Source organism: Clarias gariepinus, chromosome 8 (genome assembly GCF_024256425.1).
Source record: "Clarias gariepinus isolate MV-2021 ecotype Netherlands chromosome 8, CGAR_prim_01v2, whole genome shotgun sequence".
Classification (NCBI taxonomy): domain Eukaryota; kingdom Metazoa; phylum Chordata; class Actinopteri; order Siluriformes; family Clariidae; genus Clarias; species Clarias gariepinus.
The window spans coordinates 17,848,401-17,869,949 of record NC_071107.1 but is presented as its reverse complement, the minus strand read 5'-3'; the positions used below and the strand labels follow the sequence as shown (position 1 = coordinate 17,869,949).

Here is a 21,549-nt window from a genome sequence, read left to right as displayed (position 1 = left end):
TATCGGGTTCTACAAAAGATATTAAATATTTTCATAATCCACCTGATGTACAAGCAAGTAAAAAACAATCAGACATTTTGGTGCTGGGAAATGACCATGATATAACACAGTTTGAAGACAGAAGTCATAAAACTTTTTTTTTTGACAGGATTCTTGATGGCATATTCATTTCAGTATCACTATAAACAATATGGTTAATATAACATTAGTTATTAAGATTTGTTTTTTTCTTCATTTGATCAGTATTGCATTTGGCTTACCTGAATGCATTTGTAACTGAATATGATATGGTGGTGCTTGGCTGACCGTTTGAGCCAAGTGATAAAAGAGGATTTTAGACGAGTTATTCTGGGTCATGCATGAGGACTGTGGAGCAGCTGAAAAAAGCTAATGTAAAATTATAATGACATAGTTGCCTATAGTGGTTATAACAAGTACTGGGTCAAATATCTTGTAAAATATTCTGTGAATTTCATATAACACTATCTAAAATGAATACTGTAATAATAAACAGTTCCTTTTAAGACTTTGTTTATAATGCTGTAATCATGTACAGTAGTAAAAAGGCTTCAGATTATTTTAGTGATGACTAAAAATAACCATATGGTGATCGAAAAATGTTATTATCCATCCAAAATAAATTGAAATAAAATATAGAATGAGGTAATTATTTACACAGTGGATATTTTTCATAAAATTTTGAAAATGTTTCTTAACCTTTAGCAATACATATACTTATTAACACTGACATTTCATGGTTAATCCTTAATGCTACTGTTCATGCTTAATCCTTAATTGAAAATGGAAAGCATCTTGCTACTCTAAAAATAAATCATGTAAGATAAACTCTTTCATGTGCATAGCAACAGCATGTCTCTATTCATCACATGTTATTAAGGCCATTATTAAGACATAAATCTGCCTGACAACATCACACATTTTGTTGTCATGTAACAATGTTTTAACATGCAAAAAAAAAAAGTCAAGCATTTAGGAGTGCAATGTGCGTAATGAGTTAATATTTAATTTCTTGTTCCCATAGAATTTATTGGACTGTTTGGGACTGACTTGTTTCATGCTTTTGACACTACTGTCTGATTCTGTTGCAGGAAAGAATCACAATCTGTTCACCTTTTGGAAGGTGAACTGTTTCAAAGCAAGACTTCATAAGTAGGCCATTTCGGAGACCGATAGAAGCAACTGTGTCCTGTTCATGTGAGCAGGTATTTGAAATGAGCTCTCTGGAAAAGCGCCAAGCAAACCGGCGGGGAAGCACACATGGCCCTCGAAAGTGCTCTGATGGCATCAGTGACACATCAAGTGTGGGAAGCTTCATGGATGATACAGACAGGGAGGTAAGCAGCCTCACTGAACGAGCCTTCCGGAGCTTGTGTATCGGAGAGGACGCCATCTACAATGACTTGGAGGTTTCCTCCCCTGCTAATCAGCACAAAACCTGTGCTCAAGAAGCCCTGCAAAAGAAAGATTTAACGATAACCTGTCAGGAGTTCTCCGCTCATGGTATTCAGTATGAGGGGGCAGAAAGAAAATCTGAGATGGCTTCAACATTCCAGCATTCCTATGTGGACGTAGCACAAGAGCATGTTCTCCGAGATGAGAGTTTGTCTTACATAAGCAATGGCTCCATGGAGGTGACATGGCAACAGAAAAGAAGCACTTCCCGAGTTTCATCGCTCATTAAGGCCTTTAGTTCAGGGGAGAGCTACTGTGATAGTGGGGCTCCTGATACTGCAAAGGACAAATACAGCGACTTTAACAACGAATCATGGGACAAATCAGCTCTGCTAAGTATTCATAAAGAGCTGTCAGGTTCAGGTTATTGTTCGGATTTTAGGTCAGGCCCATTGCAATCTTATGGAAACCATTTTCATTCAGTGGCCCAGATGAACACAGCAACATCCTCAAAAACAAAGTTCAAGGTATTAAACAGCACTAACCTTTTCTTCCACAGTGAATTCAGTCCTTTTCAGTTGTGGAGGGATTATAACAGGTTTCCTTTTGAAAGAGGGGAACCTTCAGGATTTGTGCCAGTTACTGAATTTCCTAGGTGGTATGAGTCTCCTCTCTACAAAGAAATCACAGCCATGCACAGGGTTTCAAGCTCTCCAGCAGAAGGCAGGCAGTTTACCAGAAGACAAATTGAGGACATTTCTGCTGCTCAGCGCTCTAAGTCCACAGTAATCCAAAAGGCCTCTGCCGTGGAAAAGAGATGTGAGTCTGAAATTGCATCCAATAACCCCCCATGGAAAAATAATAACTTTGCGAGAAACAAACTGCCAAGCAACAGGCCCTCCACAGCCTCACCAACCAGAGAAAAAGTGCACAGGCCAGATTCTAGCTTGCTTTATCAAAGTAGACATACATATGAAACTCATCACAAAGTAGGGAAAGCAGGTAGCAGTGAGTTGCCCAGTAGAACAACCCCATTCAACATTTCTCATCTTTTGACACCTGTGATTCCTGGAAGACAGGAAACAGAAACATCAGAAATTCTGCAATTCGCACATACTCCATTGGTGTCTGAGTGTGACGGTGACCTGAAACCACAGTCTGATGCCAAACAGCTGCGTGATAGCTACAAATCCAAAGCATCAAGTCTACTGTTCAACCTGAAAGACAACAGAAAACGAGTCAAGAGCACATACAGCCCTACAAAATTTAAAGGTTTAGAATTGTCAGATAGGAGTAAGCAGCCATCAAAGCTGGAAGGTCGTGAATCCAGACTTTTAGAATCATCTGGATTAAAAGTAGCCAATCAGGAGTTCTCTACTGCAGCTGATGCTTGGGAACTTAGTAACTCAAATTATGAGCTTTCCTTATCTCAAACTGCAGAGCACAAACAGTATATTGATAAATCACATAACAATATGACTGTATTTCCTCAGTATGGCACTACAAACTGCAATATTCCATATTTGGGCTCACAGAATAACTACCCTGATCTGCTTAATAACAGAGAGAGCGAACATTTTGAGTTAAAAACAAATTCAGGACATGGAAATAATGGTAGGAGCCCAGTGAAAGAAGATGCACATTATCAGAACTTGAAAGAGGGGAGGAACTTTGTGAGAAAACCAAGTTTCGGATATATCAATAACCAGGTGACTGAAGAAAACTTGCCCTGGAAAAGAGCAGGACCTGTAAATATGGTGACCAAGGAAATTGGTAATAATAATGGGATAAAAGATGCGCTGCCATATAAGGGAGAAATAGCTGCGCTGATAGAAATGGACAAACAGAGGAAAGCCACCGCTAAGCAATATTTACCTTCAGCCAATGAGAAGTCAAAGACGTGCATAAATAAAGTCAATGAGAATATAAATGGGAGTTGGCTTCCACAGGACAAACAGATTCAAGACACAAAAAGCTATTTACAAACATATACCAATAAATGTCTGCAAAAAATGTCCTCTCCTACTAGAGAGACAAACTTCACATTCGGATCAGAAATTACAACACGTGAAAAGGCTGAAGTTTGTCTTCAGGGAAACATGAAATATGCTGCAAATGATAGAAAGACTGAAAAAGATTATAGTCAGAGAACACAATTTTTGCAATCAGTGGAGAAGTATCAATATAATGAAGGATCTGTTGCTTATCAGCCATACAAATATGAGTCGAACAAACAATGGCATATTGTAACAACTGAAAATAGACACACTAAGAGTGAAGAGTGCATGTCAAGACAACTGCAGCAAACTGAAACAAAAGCAGAGCAACCAAATGCATCAAATTATGTACAATCCCTGTCAAGGATATCTGGCATTCAGCAGCAAAGCACAGCATATCCAGCAAGAACAAGCCAGAGAAATTTGATAATAGTGGAAAGAGCCAAAACTGAGGAACACAAGCCAACCTATTCTATTGCCCCTAGTCAGACATATCATGTGGAGGGTGATATAAATACACACCTTCATATATCCAATGCTCAAAGAACTTTCCAAAATACTAATAGGTCACAAACAAGAGGGGAGAAATTTAACATTAATGACATTCTCTCTGTCAGAGACAATGAACAAGTGAAGAAAAGTAGAGAAAATAGACACAGTTTTAATGGTAGAGTCGGTGACCCAACTAAATTAGAAAATCTAACTTCTCTGGTTACATCCGATGTAGCCGAGAATATAGCGGCTAAAAGCGAACCATCTAAAGTTCTGTCACAGGCACAGCAAGATGGAAATTCCCCCTGGAACCATGAAAATACAAATGTATCATATAGCTTTCCCAGAAAGCAGTCACATGTTTCAAACGACGTAAAAGAGAAGTCAGGAAAAGACATGCTTATAAGTAATGAGAAGGATAAAACCACACCAAGAGCACTTTCATACAAAGAAAAAGGACAAACCAAGCAAGAGATACTCACCTCAAAATTAAAAGCACATGCCCAGAAGGAGATATCAGCAATTAAAGGCCTCGCCAAACATTCTATTCCATCAAGAAACCCAGTAAAGCAAAGTATATCTGTAAGCAATGAAACTGGACAAATAAACCAGGAGGTTCTGTCACCAAGGAAGGAAATTACTGCAGAAAAACTGAATCATCTTTTTCAGGACATTACTTATTCAAGTGTTCCCTTATACAAAGAACAACAATTTCAAGAAGCAAATGAGCCAAAATCTGAATCTCTTGAGGCAGAAAAAGTGGAATTACCTACAAGGAACATGGGCTTTGAGAAAGACAAAGTTGCTAATGAGAAAGAAAGATCAAAGATGCAAATGATAAAATCACCAGAAGAAAGGTTCACAGAGGTAGACAAGAAAAACTTTGTTCAAAAGTATGCTCACCAGCTAAACATGCAATCAAAAGAAAATCAATTTAGCGATCCTAGTGAAGACAATGTGAAAGAACCAGAGACTACAAATGGAAAAATTGTTGCCAAAAGTTTCTCAAGCTCTCCATCTCTCAAGGTTTTTACTGATGAAGAATCTGCTGTCAATAAGAAAAATAGAACATTGCCTAACCTGTCCACAACATGCACATCAAATACCACAGACTACTCAACATTTAAAGTAAATAGCAATGATATTCCAAAGCATGATGTCTTGGTAAAAGCAGCAACTAACCATCTTACACTGTGCAGCATTTCAGGTGAAGCCGTAACCCTTGAACGCTCTGTTAGCAAATTTAAAGAACAACTGTCAAATGACAACACAGATAAGTCTACAGCTAATAGTAATACACCTTCTCAGCAAGGCAACGATTTTAACGAAAGATCCAAATTTAAAGACAACACAATAAGAGAAAACCCATTAATGCCTCCAAATGTAAGACAGGTTGAAATTGGTACTGGACAAAACAAAAAATCAACAGATTGGGTGAAAGATGAAGATGAACCTGCTGCTGAAGTGACAGTGGAGTTTACAGACTCCAAAGCTACTTTGCCTGATAAACAAATGGCAAATACTGAACAACAAAGGTTTGAGCCTGGAGCTGGTGGAGTCAGCAAAAATCAGACAGTGTTTTCCGAAAATCCGACAAACATTAGTAACCAGATATGTCGTATGCCAAATACAGAACCTCCAGAAATGGAAAAACAAGAAATTCAGACAACAAATGAAGACGTGTTTCTTCATAAACCACAGAATACTCATGATGATATGTTGAAATCATTGGAAAATGCACATGCTATCAAAAAACTGGAATGCCAAACTACTTTAAGCTTAAGTAAGGCAGTAAATTTGGAACTTGATTCTTTAGAGAAGAACAAATATACCCTGGAGCACGAACAAAAAGTGAATATGCTGCGCTGTGAAAACAGTAAAGTCAAAGAAACAGTGTCTCAATTTCAAATAAAAATCGAACATGAAAACCAAAATCAGCCAATGATAAAGAATAAAGAAGTAACAGAAAAAATCAATCAGCAACTAGAAGCAAACCATGAAACAGCCTCAGACACTGAACAACATGAGCAAAATGCGAAAGATTTCCATAAGCATACAGAAATTACACCTATGGAAAGGGAACAGTCCGATGATGACATAAGAACTTGTAATAGTGCCTCAAAGTCTCCAGGCACTGAACATGAAAAGTCAGTTGAGGAGCTTTTCATGCCAATCGTTACAATAAACAATAAAGATGAACAGCTCAGTGACCACCCTGCTCCAGACAAAAGTGCTGACATTAAAAATTCAATACCTGAAAGCCACATCATTCACATTGCTAGCAAAGCAGACAGTTCACCAACGGATGAGCCTGTAATATACAACATATGTGTTTCAAGCACATCAGAAACTGTTTCAGAGGACGAACCTATAATATTTAGCATTTCCGTGTCAAGCTTGTGTGATGCTGCTATGGTAACTAGTCCAGAAGACCAAGAGAAAAGTCAAAATCAACTTTCAAAAGAACACAAGGAGAAAGACGAAAAAGAAACAATCAGCAATAAAAATAAAGAACATGACTTTGTTGAAAATAAAGAGGATAGTAAAGAGGTAAAATTGCTTTTAAACAACCATATGGCGGAACAAGAAAGTGTGGAAAGGAAAAATGATTCTCCTGCAAGCAAAGATAAACTTGATTATTATAGATCAACAGAGGTGGACAATATTAGTTCATCTTATGAGAGTCTCTTGGCCAAAAATGGGCTTCCTAATGGAGATACAATTCTACTGGAGTCAGATCCAAAGGAGCAGGATATAAAGCGAGCAGATGAAAAGGATGAATGTACAGGTAACTCTTTACAAAAAATACAAAATAATACAATGGAAAATGACCATCCATCTACTGAGAAAATGTTGATGTTGGCTGAATTCACTAAAAAGCATTCTCCAGAATGCAGAAAACCAAAGTCTCCAGAAACCTCTCCTGAACTTTTGCGGAATGTTGAGGAAAACCATATGCAACAGGTTACTGTTTCAGAGCAAGAGCATCAGATAGCTGATGGAGGAGGCACACAAAGAGCTGATGGAGTTTTGTGTTCGGATAAAAACTTTGAAAAGGATGTTTCAGAAAAACAAGACATTTTGATGTCAAAGATTGTGCCAGTTTGTGAAGACACAGAGAACACTCAGCCAACAAGGAAAACCATGGCAAATGGAAATGTGCAGCTGGAGGAAAACAAGCAAGTCGGACAGAAAGTACAAACAGTGGAGAAAGGACTGAAGGAAAGTGACGATGATGATGTAGTTAACAAAAGGACTGAGATGGTACAAGGAACAAGTGAGAATGAGGCACAACTTCCAGCTGAATTTAGTTCTGCTAACAGCAGCTATAAGTCACTCAATCACTCATGCGATGAGTCACTCAAACCTAATGATCAAATCTCCACAAATGGCTGCCAGATCAAGCTTAAAAACCAAGACACAGGGGTATCTTCAGTTCAGACCAGTCAGAATGCAGTTAATCAAACAGACAATACGAAAAGCCCCACATTGCAACACAGAACGCAAGAAGTATGTAAAAGAGATGCCCTGAATCAAGGAAAAGTAAGCAAGGAACATCTTCAAACCAGAAATAACAAGGATTTACAAAACATTAGAAATGAGTTGGTCTGCAAAAGCGAGTTCCCAGAAATTGAGAAAGTCAGATTCACGACAAGCAATGGGGTCAAAATCAGTAGGGTGAGTGTTTCACAGAAAGAAATATCTAACGTCACTAATGAACCAACAAAAGAGAATGTTACCGTAAATCAGACTCAAATAAAATATGATCTTTCAGCTGGAAAGACAGATCAAGGTGTATTTACAATGGCAGATATTACTCTGAAAGTTAAAGAAGTGCATAAAAATGAGAGAGAGAACCAAATAAAGGCAGAAAGTGCAAGTACTAGATATGCGGTGCCACCTAATAATGTAAGTGAAAGTCCTCAGAACACAACACCTGCAAAAGTCACAGGAACAAAAGCATCATCTGCACTGATCACGACAGAGAGTGATTTAGAAAGAACCGCAAATGGAAAATGGAAACTTGAACCAACACAAAAAGCGAAAGAAATCATAAAAGAAATCATACCATTAAATAATGATTTTAAGACAGCATCATCTGTAATGAAAGCGGAAAAATATGTTAAATGCAGTCAAATTGATACAAATCAAAAAGAAGTAAAAGCTCAGCCACAATACAAAATAGATGGACAAACTGAGAAAGTCATTCCTGAGAAAAGCAGTGGACACAAAGAAATGAAGTCTGGAATCGGGACTTTAAAAGAAAGTAATGATATCACTAGATATGATAAAGAAAGCAGTGGAAAGGTTTTAGAAGACAAACGTTATCAAATTAATAGTGTCTACCATCCACAGAAAGATGCTCTTGTAGAAAGAAAGGGAAATACATATGATGGAAACAACAGATTGGAGCCCAATCAAAACAGTAACTATCATGATACAGGGCTTTCAAAAAAAGAGGGAATTGTTACTAAGACTGAGGTTACACCAAGGGAGAAGAAAACAACTAGGCCAGAAATATCCGCTTTAGCTGACTATGCTAGGCTGAGGGTTATCTCTGCTGAAGATGACACGATTACTGAAAAAGATTTGCTTCAAAAAATGAATATGAATCTAAAGTATAATTTATCAGCTGTAGAGCCACAGAAAGCAAATTTCTCCAAGTCTGTGGGCGGTACAGAGCAAAGCAAACAGCTGTCTGTAAATAAGACACCAGAGAATTCAAATTCAACAACAGCGCCTTTACAAGTCCAGGAACGACGAACATACAAAATGACAGAAGAAACACTTGCAGGACAATATCAGTGCTCCCCCAGGGGTGAGATCATCACGTATCCAAAAGTTGGATCACTGACTAGAAGCTCGGATGATAGAGGATTTATCGTAAACAATCCAGAAAGCGCCAAAGAAAAGACATTAACCAAACCCTTGCTCACAAACACTAAGAAATCTTTGACTGCTCAGGATTATGAATATTCAAGGAGCCATGAAGTGTATCAACCCCAAAATCCTCAAGCTACTCATCCTGTACAAACACACATTGAAGATAAAAATGACCCCAAGCTAAAACAGCCAGTTAGTGCAAACATGTCAGAAAGGAATGTTTATACTCAAGTAAAAAATTCCCAATCTGTAACACAAGTGTCGATCGAAACCGAATTTAACAATGCAAATAGACCTGCTGATAACCACATAAAAGAGGATGTGAAAGATGAAGAAACAACAGAGGAGCTACAATACTACATTGTCAATGCCATGGAAAGTGAGAAAAAAACTAAAAATAATCTAGAACCACTTTCATTAAGCCAACAAAATGCTTTAAAGAAAGAATTAACTGAAATGCATGCAACATCGCCACGGTCCAACACTTCATCTCCAGCCATGGGGAAGCCCATCTTGTTCAGAGTGAAAGATAATACAGGCAAAACTTCCTCAGTTACTAAAACTGTTAGACCACGTTTTCATAGATCACTCTCTGAGGAATTCAGAATCGGCTCCCCAGTTGACAGCTGTTCAGAAAAAATCAAAGTTGATTATGGTCATGAGAATGATCCAAAAGAATCTCTCAACTCTCATTTTTTTCAAGAGCAATCAGTAACTTCACATCAACTACCTAGAGCAAATGAAATCCAAGTTCGAAGCAAAATCTTGTCCCCTGAATTCATAGCACCAAAAGAATCAGGAAGCTGCGACAGAAGAAGCCACCTTACTGAAAAGGATGAATCCCAATCACTTGTCAGCACGGTGTCTGAGAATGTAGGAGGTCAAGCTGCCACACCAGTAGTAATGACAAACAGTAGAGGTTTTTACACTGAACATATTAGACAAAATTATGCTAGGCCAGTATCATCCTTTTATGAAAGACCAGAATCGGCCTGCTACGAGAGACCTGAATCTGCCTGTAGTGACATGAGACCATCAAGCAAGCCTCCTGTTGTTCCTCCCAAAACAGACAAAGCCCTTCGTCGTGCTAAAAGGCTCACTAGCAGGAGAGTCAAAAAGGTAGAGGATGACAAGGAGCCCTCAGATACTCCAGTACAACCTGAGACCAAGTCCCAAGCTGTGTCCAGTTTGCCTGCTTCACCTATTATCCAGATGTCAACACCTCCATCAGTACAGGCCTCACCTGTGATATCACACTATCATGTTGAACCAAATTATGCACCTCCTGCACCTAGCCTTGTGGCTCATTCTTTTCCAGTAACCCAAAGAAGGCTTTTGCAAGATCCAAACTCGGGGCAAATCTTCATGGTGGACATGCCAGTGCAGGTCAAGACAAAGACATTTTTTGACCCTGAGACAGGGAAATATCTCCAGCTCAATGTGCGTCAGAGGGCCCAGAGCACCTTGTCACAACCAGCATCTGTGGAGGTGTTGGGTCACCCGTATGTGGTTTACCCTGGTTTTCTGCCCATGCCTTTTTCTGTCCAATCATTACCGTCTGTAAGGTCATCATCCCAGATGTCAGCACCAGCTTCACTCACAGAGGAGCCGAACAAGCTAAAAGCAAGTCGAGAATCAAGTGAACAGGAGATTTCTCGACCAGAATGTCACAGAAACGTAGTACAGCACAAAAGTCCTGCGCATAGGACACGTGAACAAACTGGCAGAGACATTTTACAAACTGAAAATGCCAGAATGACTCCAAGACAAACACATATCATAACAATGAGTGAATTAGAGGACTTTGCAGTGGAGAACACCTGACTGATGTACACATGAATAACTGTATATCTGACTTCGTGAAAAAGAACTTATTTAAACATTTATTAAATACAAAAACATGCTGTTTGAAAATATTTTGATGGTTTGTTCTGCAATATTTTATATTTTTGCAGTTGTGCTTCAATTAAGCAGTGCTATTTATTTTATAAAAGAGATATGCATTCCATTCTAGAAATAATTTATATTCCCATGTAAATATCTCATAAATCTCCCCAGTCTTAAATGAGTCACTTTATTCACAGAGAAAGTTTCTAATAAGACACAGAATGACAGTATATAATTAATTTATAGTTTTGTTTTTTTTAAAACCATTTTTCCACAATTGTGAGGTTTACACTGCAAATTTCACACAATTCAACATGTATGAAAGTCAGTGTAAATGTTTCATATTAGAATTAGGAGCTTTTGGGGCTTTTTCTTCTGATTTTATTTGTGTGAAATGCAACAAATACTCCCTAAGTTGTTTTAATTTCTCTGAATGTGAATGTGGCGTTAGGCTTCAAAATGTGACAGTTTCTTTTACCCACTTACATTTGACTGTATTTCAGCATATGTCTGCTTTGTTAACTTTCAGTTACCTAAAACCAAACCTGTTCCACAGCTTCGCAATCCATTTTTTTGGTTACACCAGACATTATTGTTGGACAAATATTTCCACAGTGATGGTACTTACATTATTTAAAACATTATTAATTATTACATTATTAATTAAAATGTCAATCTGTTTTATTTCAAAATTATTAAGAATAAATTTACTTTTAAAAAAGTAAATTTATAACATTTTAGTGAGCACTGTGAGCAAAAAAATATGATGTCTGTCTTAATGGACTATTGCCAGATAATTGTGTTACTGTCACAAAAAATTAGTCATCTTCGTCATTTCATTGATAATTGTTTATACAATGAAAAGATAAGCCAGTTTATTTATTGTAGCCAGGTTATTAAAAGAAAAAAATAATGCAAGGTGTTTTCATGAGTATTTATTTCATATCAATGTGGCTCAATGGTAGGTGTTTCGTCTGCCATGCGGAAGGCCAAGGTTCGATTCCCAGTCACCGGATAAAATGGGAGGGTTGCGTCAGGAAAAGCATCTGGCGTAAAAACTTGTGCTAAGTTGTTGTGCGGACTGGCGACCCCTTGCCGGGAGCAGCCGAAATACCAAAAGAAACCACCAATTTTAAAACTCACATGATATCACAATAATTATTATATTATTAATGCTGAAATGTTGCCTTCTGCATTTTTTCAAATATTGTGTAGGTTCCCCTTGTGCCACCTGGGCAGCTCTGGCCCCCTGGTGGTGTACTGGTTGGTCTGGCACCAGGACATTAGCGGCAGATCGTTTGGGGGACTGTGGGTTGCAGGGTGCAGCCTCTGTGGATCAGACTTATTTGTCTTGTGCATTCCATGAATGCTCAACTGTATTGGGATCTGGGAAGTTTGGAGGTCCTGCAGCCGTGGGCTCTTTGCCTGCCTGGCCCTGTGTGTTGAGGGGGGGTGTCTGTTATGGGGCACTGGATGTTCTTTTGCCTTTCTATCATGACCAGCAATTGATGTTTTTTGGAAAGTTGTGCTGCATTGGTTTTTCTGTGGGATTTGACCAGACAGGCTAGCCTTTACTCCCCACAGGCAGACATTAGCCCTGGCTGTCCATGATCCTGTCACCAGTTTCCCGATATATATTTAAAAAATCCCTTTTAATGTTTTTATCTTATGTGGTGGTAATGTTATGGCTGATCAGTGTGAGCCTAATATTTAGTCTTCATCTGTAAGTGCTGGATTTGTTTTGCGTGCTGAATGTTACAGCATCTGCACAATAGACCACTCTAGTGGACTGAGATAGTATTGTACCCATTTAGATCACTTTCCATGATGAAATGTATAGTCAGTGGTGCAAGGCTATGTTAAAATATATTTTTTTACAAAATAAATTCTGTAGAAACCTTCAGCGATAATGATTTTTTTTTGGCCTATTGTTATTTCAGTTTCTTAAAATGAAGCATTTAGAATAATAGGCTGGTGTCAAGTTGCAAAACTAATACATACTAAACAACTAAGAAATTTTCTTTAGTATGCACACATAAAATATATATAAACTGCAATTTACAAACACAGATTTTGCCGTTTATGCACTTGTCTTTAAAAATAGTTAATCATTAGAGATCATCATTAGATCTTTTTATACTATTTCTTAGAAAAACAGGGGAAATATTAGATCTTTGTCAGATGTATTAACAAATGTTTATTTTTTTTCCATAAATGAATCCAATTTAATGAGTTATTGATCTTATAATGCAGGATTGGGCTGTTGTTAGTCATACAATTCACTTAATCATAGCATGTGCAGCAGGCCTACATCTCAAAACTGACAGCGCTCCAGAGTTTGGATACAGCGTCTCTGACAATGCATCATTAATGGAACAAAAAAACCCATTAAGACCGACAAAAAAAGAATTGAAACCAAATGATTTTGTTATAATTTTGTTTCTAGGTTTTGGCTACTCTCCAGCTAATTTAATATAACAATGCTTTTCAGAACCAATTAAAAAACAATGTTGAAATGTATGTAACGGCAATGAATAATCAATAATCTACATGAACATGCAAATTTTACTAGAACCTTGTTCCCATTCTGCAAGTTTTGAGTGTTTTACTTAGAACAACTCACTTCTTTTGACAGTGCAATAACTAATTTAAAAGCAGATGATTATTAACAAATTCCCCCACTCCTTTTTAATAGAAGATTCCCAAAAAGAAAATGCCAGATGTCGCAAAAGTAAAATCAAAAGCACAAAGTTGTCAGGTGAAAGCAAATTAAACTATTGTAAACTTAGTATCCTTAAAGATTTCAATTTAATCCATTTGTATTCATACAGAATAAGAATATATATATATACATATATCCCACAAACTAATATTAGTGTTATTTTTAGCTAACTTTAAATAATGCATACCAAGACAAGGACAAAGCAGACAAGTCAAAATAATATTATTCTAAATATATGCAGTGCAACCACAAATAACACTCATAATAGGAATGAAAATGTCTACATTCTGCATGCATGTGTATAACTTTTGTCTGCTACTAAAAAAGTCAGAATGTTACACTGTATAAATTTATATACAAATAACGGCAATAAACCTGAACTGAATTGCTACAAATGTAATTTAATAGAAGAAGAAGCATTTATTTGCCACATTTACGTCACAGCACAGCGAAATTCTTTTCTCCGCATATCCCAGGGTGTGAGGAAGTAGTGGCAGCTTGTTAATATCAGAGCTCGAACCCCCAACCTTCTGTTCAGTAACCCAGAGCTTTCAACATTAAGCCACCATCACTGCAGCATCAAACATGTAAATGACAAGAATGGCTCTGTATTAAAAACCAAAACAAATATTTTTGTTCCTCTGTTCTGTAACAATATTCAATTTACCTACAAATTTATATTTATAATATTTAGTGTTTTCTATAACATTCTCATGGTGAAAAACTGACCTATTTTTCCAGTGTTATTATTTTCTATTAAAAAAAAAAACAGCTTGTGTGAATTATGTTACACTGGTCATCATGCTCGCGACTTGACTTTGGATAAGCGGTTGAAGATGGATGGATGGATGGATGGATGGATGGTCATCATGCAGCAGAATTCCTAAGGACTGTATATAACTATCTTATAATATTTTATAAAAATACTAGAGTTCTAAGATGGGCACAATCAATCCCAAAACTAAACTACTGTAAATTCCGTTAGAATCTTTGCTTTAGAAATGTACTAAAACATTCTTTTTTTAAAAATGTGTAAAGTATGCAAAAAAAAGGTTAAATTAAATATTTTAAACATTTTAGTTTGATACATATATCTTGGAGAAATACAAGCATGCTCTGGCAGCACACAGCTCTTCTGACATTATCGAGCTCAGCCATGTCAGTAGGGTGTTGCGTCATGAATTATTAAGACAGTACTTTGTGATGATACATAATTCCATATCAATTATTCATGCTAATGTGTGTGTAGTTTACTTAATTGCGTTATTGACTATCAAAAGTAATTTCCTGAAAATCCTCAAGGACATAAATTTAATCAGTTTAAGTCTCTTTCAGATGCAGTCCTATTAAGTGTTGTACATTCACATGTCTGGCCCTTAATTAGTGATTTTTGATGGAATTCAGTGAAGAACATGATAATTGTCTACTGATGATAATTGATGATACTGTAGGAAAGGACTGCACAAATGTGTAGCATACTAATTTTTCCTTTTTGTGACAATTCATAAACTCTGACTCTAACAGTACTGTGACGACTAATAGTAAAATTGATCTCTACCTTGGAAACAGACCAGTGTGGCCTCAATAAAGAGAACTACACAAATTGAATTATACTTTTTAAAAGACCACAGTGTCATACAGTGCCCGTTTTGTTGCACTTAACACTATACCAATAACTGCATTTGAAAAATATGTGTTTAGGGATCTTTCATGTCTATAAAATTTTTATCCCAACGTAAATTCAAATTAAATACAGGACAAAAGTTTGAAACTAATTTTAGTGAATAATCATCTAGCCAGTTAAACAACACTAGGCATCCATCAGTGGGCTACTAGAACAAAAATTTAGTTTTCTTTATAGAAAATCTAATCAAACATATCTGATTTAGACATTTACTGTAGATGCATCTCAGTGCTTATTTAAATCAATCCATTTCATTATTTTAAATCAGAATATTTAATAGACAAAATGGTCAATTCAAGCAAATGTTATCAACAAAGATGCTGATGATTAAAAAGTTACAATAAGATTGCACTAATGGTTTAGTTAGTTTTCTTAGAATATTGGCCTGTGGGGTATATTCTTGTATCAGAAGTAGCTGATTAAAATATCTGTAAATATCGGTGCAGTCCCACAGCTTAAAAGACACTTCATGAACAGTAAAGCCTGTAAATTACACCATACCGATAAGCATCTACTAAGTCTCAGTAAAGAGTCTGTGCATCAACTGCCGAAAGAGTCAGTGGTTTAGCGTAAACTAAATAAATAATAAGACCATCTTTTGCTTTCGTTTTTTTTTTCAGCTCTACCTTTCGTATACAAGGAAGTCAATTAATAATTAAACACAGCCAGATGGTGTGTGCAATAGGCAACAGAAGACGTACATGAATGTCTACATGTTTAATTGTTTTAAAGAGCATGTCAAAACAGGACCAGAGTGAGAACACTCCCAGTCTGTCATTGCCTTGCAGATGTGATGACAACAAGAGTGTCACATCCCATGATGAGCGGAACAAAATTGCATTTACCAGATCAAGAAAACACAATATATATATACGCTTGCATATTATTTCACATTAGGGCATTTATATTTGCGTCCAATATATATATATATATACATATATATATACATTTCCAGAAAAAAATTGTCCTTCACACAATGCAATTTTTACATCACCTGACTTCACAGTATACAAGGCAGTATCAGTCCTACATCAAAGTGGCTGGAAAAATATATGAATTCACATTGGCAGCCAGGGTAAATTCATCCCATATTCAGTCTCTTCACTATTAAAACCATTTACAGTGGCAAAGATATATAGGCAATATATCATTCATAATAATAGGCAAAATGTAACAGGGATAGATAAACAATGATTGAATAAATAGCTTGATGCACCCACACTCAAATTATAATACAATAGTAAATAACACTGAACACCTTGCCCTGTGGTTTTGACTGCATGTGAGGAAAAGGGCAGCAGGCATTCATTATGAGATTGTAATTCCTTAAGTCCGGGAGGGGAAAACGTGCTGTGTAGGCAAAAATGACTCCCTTATTTTTTATCCGGGTTCTCCTTTGGGCAATGCAGCTGCTTTTCGGGGGAAGTTCCCTGGGTTGGTAGCTTTGAGGAACCAGAGGCAGGAGAGGAGTCTTCCCCTCCCACTGCACTGGTGCTTTGACTGAGACCAACAGAAACTCTGGCCCCTGGCCCTGGTACTGCACCAAGTAGGTTGGCTGACTGCAGCAGAGCCTCAGAGTGTTCCCTGGCCTTCATGCGCAGAGCTGCCACGCTGGCCGTCCGGTTACTCTGGCACCCATAAGGAGGTAGGAAAGAGAGGCCCATCGGGTCAGGTACACAGCATGAGCACAGAGGGCTTCCTGCTGTAATACACAGCAAACCAACATGCATGTCAGAGGTGTAGATACAGTACAGATTAAAAAATGTCACAAATAAAAGCTTATTGCTAAAAATACTGTGTAAATATGTGTAAACATAATCATTTAAAATCAAGAAAATCAACCACTGATAGTTATTTAGGCGATTACATAATTTATACTATAAAATACCGGTTGTTAGTTTTTATTAGTTTTGAATTTATTAGTATTTTTGAAAGACAAATAACATTAAATAATTGTCTAAAGCCAAATGCTAAGTTATAAATATCCAATAACTAATTCAAAGTAAAATGTGAAATATTTTAGGAATAGATTACATAATACATTGTATATGTACACTACATGCACAATATTACTTTTGTTATTTAAGGTCTATATCTACATACAATCACATACAAGGATGCAGCATATCCTTGTTGCATATACATGTTGTATTACAGGTTAAAAAATATAAGTTATGTTTGCCATGTCATATATACCCATTTGAAACATCTTACCTTTTAAAGTAGCTACTTGTGACAACGCTTGGGCATAAGTTGCAGTGTTAAGAAGAGTTCCAGGCAAACAGGATGGGAAAAAGGGGCCTCCAGCACCAACTGCTCTGTTAACACTAGTCATGAGAAAAAGCACATGGAGTCAAACTGAATTCATTCAGTAACAGTAAGTATTGCACATACAGTAGGAAATAGCTTAATATAGAAGCAGCATTATAGACTTTGCTTAGGATAATTAACACACTTTTGCTGTGCTTCCAGTGATTCTTTTTTGCTTCTGCTTTGATCCACAGGAGACTGGTTGAGGTTTCTAGCAGGGGTTCCTTCACTCATTTGATCTTTTGTACCCTCCTGATCTGAGCTCCCTCTTTCTGTTTTTCTCCACTTTGCTCTTCGGTTCTGAAACCACACCTGGACAGACAGCATTGTAATAATGAACATAAGTTTATAATCTACTACTAATTTTCTTGCTAAAAATTTATTTGTGTTTTTGTCAGCAAAGTATAAACACTGCAAATAAACTTGAACAAACACTATTTGAAACTCTTTCTAATAGTAATGCTCGCAGTTGTAGGTTTCTACATAGAAGGACAACCCAGAGGGACGACTGAAGAACACTTAATGGTTCTACATTTTCTGAGAGTACTTTTCTTATGATTGCTGTCATAGCCCTTTAAGTGTCAACTTATATAAGTTGATGGCGACTTAATTCTAACTTCATGAACACAACTGCCGAGCATATGCACCCAAGTTCTTGTATCTTAATTGAATGAAGGTCATTGCCTATAACAACATTTAATTGAGCAATTTTTCATTATCATTTTTTAATGACTTCCTACTGACAGTCTCCCTGCTTCTGAGAGGGAACTGTGATGAAGTCGTTTATTTCCCTATTTAGTGATTGTTTGACAACATCAGATTCGATTAAGGCTGCGCTCTCTAATGCATTAATCATATTTGAATAGGAAAGGGCTATAATGGAGTCGAGTCATATCTCGACTGCCTGCCCAGCATTGTGCAAAAGGTACAATGATGTCAGCAAACAAAAAGCCCTATACGCTGAGCATTCGTTCAGCATAATAGGAGGCAACATTTTACTGGCAGGACAACAATATGCAGAATGCAATTGTGGCAACATTATCTCACCCTTGCACCTTCCAGCTAAGAGTCATGATCCCCTAACACTGCATGCTCTATAATTGCACCATTAATCTCAATTTGCAGTTTGGTCTTAGTGCAACCAAAACCAATTGACACTTTCCAAAGGAGGAGGAGGAGGAGGAGGGGTCGCCTGCAACCCTATACAACAAAAAGAAAATTTATTTCCTAATAATAACGTAAGCTTAATATCCCCGCATGCTGCAACTGATTCATGTTCAGATTTAATAATGCGAATCTGGTAATCCGATTAGAGAGGCAATAATTTGTTTACAGTCCCTAATTTACAGCAGCGAATGCCATTATGGCTTTGCCGTCGCCGGGTTTAAGCGATAGTAAGATGACCCTGGGGAACACGAGGCCAACTATTCCATCTCCTACAATTAGATCTAGGAAAGCCAATAGCAAATGTGCAACGCAGGAAATTACATACGGGTATACATGGATTTAATTACACCTAGACGAATTTATAACATACATAATATGTGTACTAAGGCTGCAAAAATACGACTGGGGAAAGTTTCCAGATGCAAAGCACTTCAAGAAAAGCAGGTCGCTTTTATCCAGGCCGCTGAGAAGCAATTGCGCTTGAAAGGTTTTTTTTTTTCTTTTCTTTTCTTTTTTTTTTTCCTGAAGTAAAGAAAAACACCTAAGTAATTTTCATACCTTGGAGACGCGGACAAATTAGTGCAGGACATTATCACTAGTTAATTATGAATTACCGATTAATCAAGTTAATCTAATAGTGCCCATTATGATGATGATATTAAAGTGCGCCGCGTAAATGACGGAGAGCTTTAATTTAATGGCTTTGGCCAAACGTGCTCGGGCTTTATATTTCTGTAGTGCAGACTGATATCATGCACTCTCAGAAGAAACAGATTGCAACTGGACTTTTCTGTTTCGCTGGAGTGGTGCCTTTAAGTCTATCTATCTATCTATGTGTGTGTGTGTGTGTGTGTGTGTGTGTGTTTCCAGGGAAAAGATACACAGAAAAGCATAACCGTTCCACCTCAGAGGAAATAAAAAGGTACAGTTTAGTAGCTAGTTTTGTTCTGAGACTGAGAGCAGGCATCCCATGATGAAATTTATTCCCGTCACCAGTGTCTAATTTCTAAATAGGCAAATTGAAGTGGGGAATTGAGTAGAAGCATCGCATTGTCATGGAGACATGTCGTGCGTGCTGTCCCATAGCAGCTGAGAACAGATCTTACCTGGACACGGGCCTCTGTCAAATTAATCTTCATAGCCAGTTCTTCTCTCGTAAACACGTCCGGATAGTGAGTTTGGGCAAAAACTGCTTCCAATGCTTCTAACTACAAAATAAAGAATTTGTTTTATTATTATGGTTATGAATCAGCAGCACGTTTCTAAAGGCAGAACAGCCCGTTTGTTAATTTATCTAGAACTAATTTCTCATGACTCATAGAGGAAGGTAAGATGGGTCTGTTACATCAATAAAGTTTTCACAGAGCCAGTATAAGAATACATATTATTCATCATATAGCCTATTTAAAAAAAAAATCCGTCCATATCTTATTGTCGGAGATTATTAAAAATCTAAATAGCTCAAAATCTAACCTGAGCTCATTAGGCTACCTGTTGTAATGTGAAGGTTGTTCTGTTTCTGCGTTGTTTCCGCCTGAGAAAACCATCATCGAAGTCTCCAGAGGCATGATTCCCAAAGCCGTTTGAGTTTACTGAAATTGTAGTTTAGAATTTTGTTTACAGAAAAACACGCAATATGAAATATACGTATAGATTTCAAATATAAAAAACATTTTTTTGCATTAATGTCGAATAATTATTTCAACAAACTGGATTTGTTTATTTTACAGTTGTCAGCCTGAGGTCTTATAACTTACTGCAAGACTGAAATGAGCGAATAAAATGGTTAAAAATAAAAGACTAAAAGGCATGACATTGACCATCTGTGGCCAAGCAGACGGCACTAAAAGGCTTTGACTGGAGGGCAAAACCGTTTCAACTTGTGGGAAAAAATGTTAAACGGCATGCTGACTAATTTTATTCCCGTGATTATGCACTGAATAATAGATTTTTTGTTGACATTTTTAAGCAAAAATGTGTTTGCGTCAGAGTCGCTGTAAATATCTAGAACAAATATCCAGCTCTAACAGACAGCATCACTGTAACAGATTTTACATTGCAACTTTTTTTTTTTTTTTTTATAATTGCATTCTTTTTATTAATTTCAACTGGACATAGATTAACACTGGAATTAATTTTCTGGATGTCGAAGTTCAAGTAAAGGTTTGTTTTGTAATCGAAAAAAATCGACTAAAGATGTAACAAATCTTTTCTGATTACGATTTTAAAGACAACATGTAGGTCAGTTAAGAAACAACGGGTTGACGCGGGTAAATAGTGATTAAATTGTCTTTTAAATTTCGAGGCAGAAGGAAAAAAGGTACTCACAGGTATTAGTTCTGCAGCACTCTCCATCCAGCTGTGGGGGACAGTGGAAGTAAAACATCCTGCTGCACTGAGTTCGAAAAATCCCAGCCACGGAATATTCCAAGCGCTTGATCGGTGAGAAAATAATAATAATAATAATAATAATAATAATAATAATAGTACTACTAATAATAATAAATAAATATTTTTTTTAGTTTACCGTAGGACGAGTTATAATAAATTATAAATAATGTTTAGGCTAAAGCTTTTAGAGTAGAAGTTAGAAGAGCAGACAGCTGTGTATAATACTGCAATAATAATAATAATAATAATAATAATAAAAAGTTAAGTAATCTTCGTACCTGTAGTAGTAAGTTGTGGTGCGATCGGAGCTGTGATGATGAGTCTGTGAGTGTATCAATATGAGCTCCTCTTGCTCAGGTTCAGATAACCGGTACTTCCACTCCCACTCTTTTTTTCTCTCTGAACTACTCACTCGTATCCCTGCTCTGTGCCGGCTCGCTATTGGACATCAAGATGAAGTGGCCACGTGTCTTTACAGCAGTCCGCGGAATGTGTATGCTTTCAGGAACTCGTCTTTATAATCTCACGCGCAGTCGGACTTAACCTGATTATGTCTTGCTGTGACTTCTGAGCTCACCGATTTGGGACGGGGCATCAGCACG

General features: G+C 37.1%; 2 protein-coding genes across 2 annotated transcripts; one reads left to right on the top strand and one right to left on the bottom strand.

The window, feature by feature from the left end:
- The first annotated feature begins 1,232 nt into the window (after positions 1-1,232).
- On the top strand, positions 1,233-11,566 carry LOC128528854 (uncharacterized). Its single transcript, XM_053502012.1, has 2 exons — positions 1,233-2,814; positions 5,110-11,566. Exons 1-2 carry the CDS (start codon positions 1,233-1,235, stop codon positions 10,608-10,610), a joined length of 7,083 nt encoding a protein of 2,360 aa, XP_053357987.1. The 3' UTR covers positions 10,611-11,566.
- Positions 11,567-15,843: 4,277 nt separating this feature from the next.
- drgx (dorsal root ganglia homeobox) lies at positions 15,844-21,428 on the bottom strand. The gene is made up of 7 exons (XM_053502734.1): positions 21,226-21,428; positions 20,885-20,990; positions 20,048-20,148; positions 19,663-19,764; positions 17,535-17,701; positions 17,294-17,406; positions 15,844-16,781 (listed from the first exon to the last, which is right to left on the bottom strand). The coding sequence occupies exons 2-7, from the start codon at positions 20,940-20,942 to the stop codon at positions 16,453-16,455; spliced, it is 870 nt and encodes a 289-aa protein (XP_053358709.1). The 5' UTR covers positions 20,943-20,990; positions 21,226-21,428; the 3' UTR covers positions 15,844-16,452.
- Positions 21,429-21,549: the final 121 nt, after the last annotated feature.

Bases quoted from the DNA above. Each gene is read 5' to 3' on its own strand.
- LOC128528854 (XM_053502012.1), top strand. From the start codon at position 1,233: ATGAGCTCTCTGGAAAAGCGCCAAGCAAACCGGCGGGGAAGCACACAT. The intron at 2,815-5,109 runs GTAACTCAAATT...GCAGCATTTCAG, and splicing joins AGCTGATGCTTGGGAACTTA to GTGAAGCCGTAACCCTTGAA.
- drgx (XM_053502734.1), bottom strand. From the start codon at position 20,942: ATGTTTTACTTCCACTGTCCCCCACAGCTGGATGGAGAGTGCTGCAGA. The intron at 20,149-20,884 runs GTGAGTACCTTT...CTACAATTTCAG, and splicing joins GTGCTGCAGAACTAATACCT to TAAACTCAAACGGCTTTGGG. The intron at 17,407-17,534 runs GTGTGTTAATTA...TCTCATGACTAG, and splicing joins TCACTGGAAGCACAGCAAAA to TGTTAACAGAGCAGTTGGTG.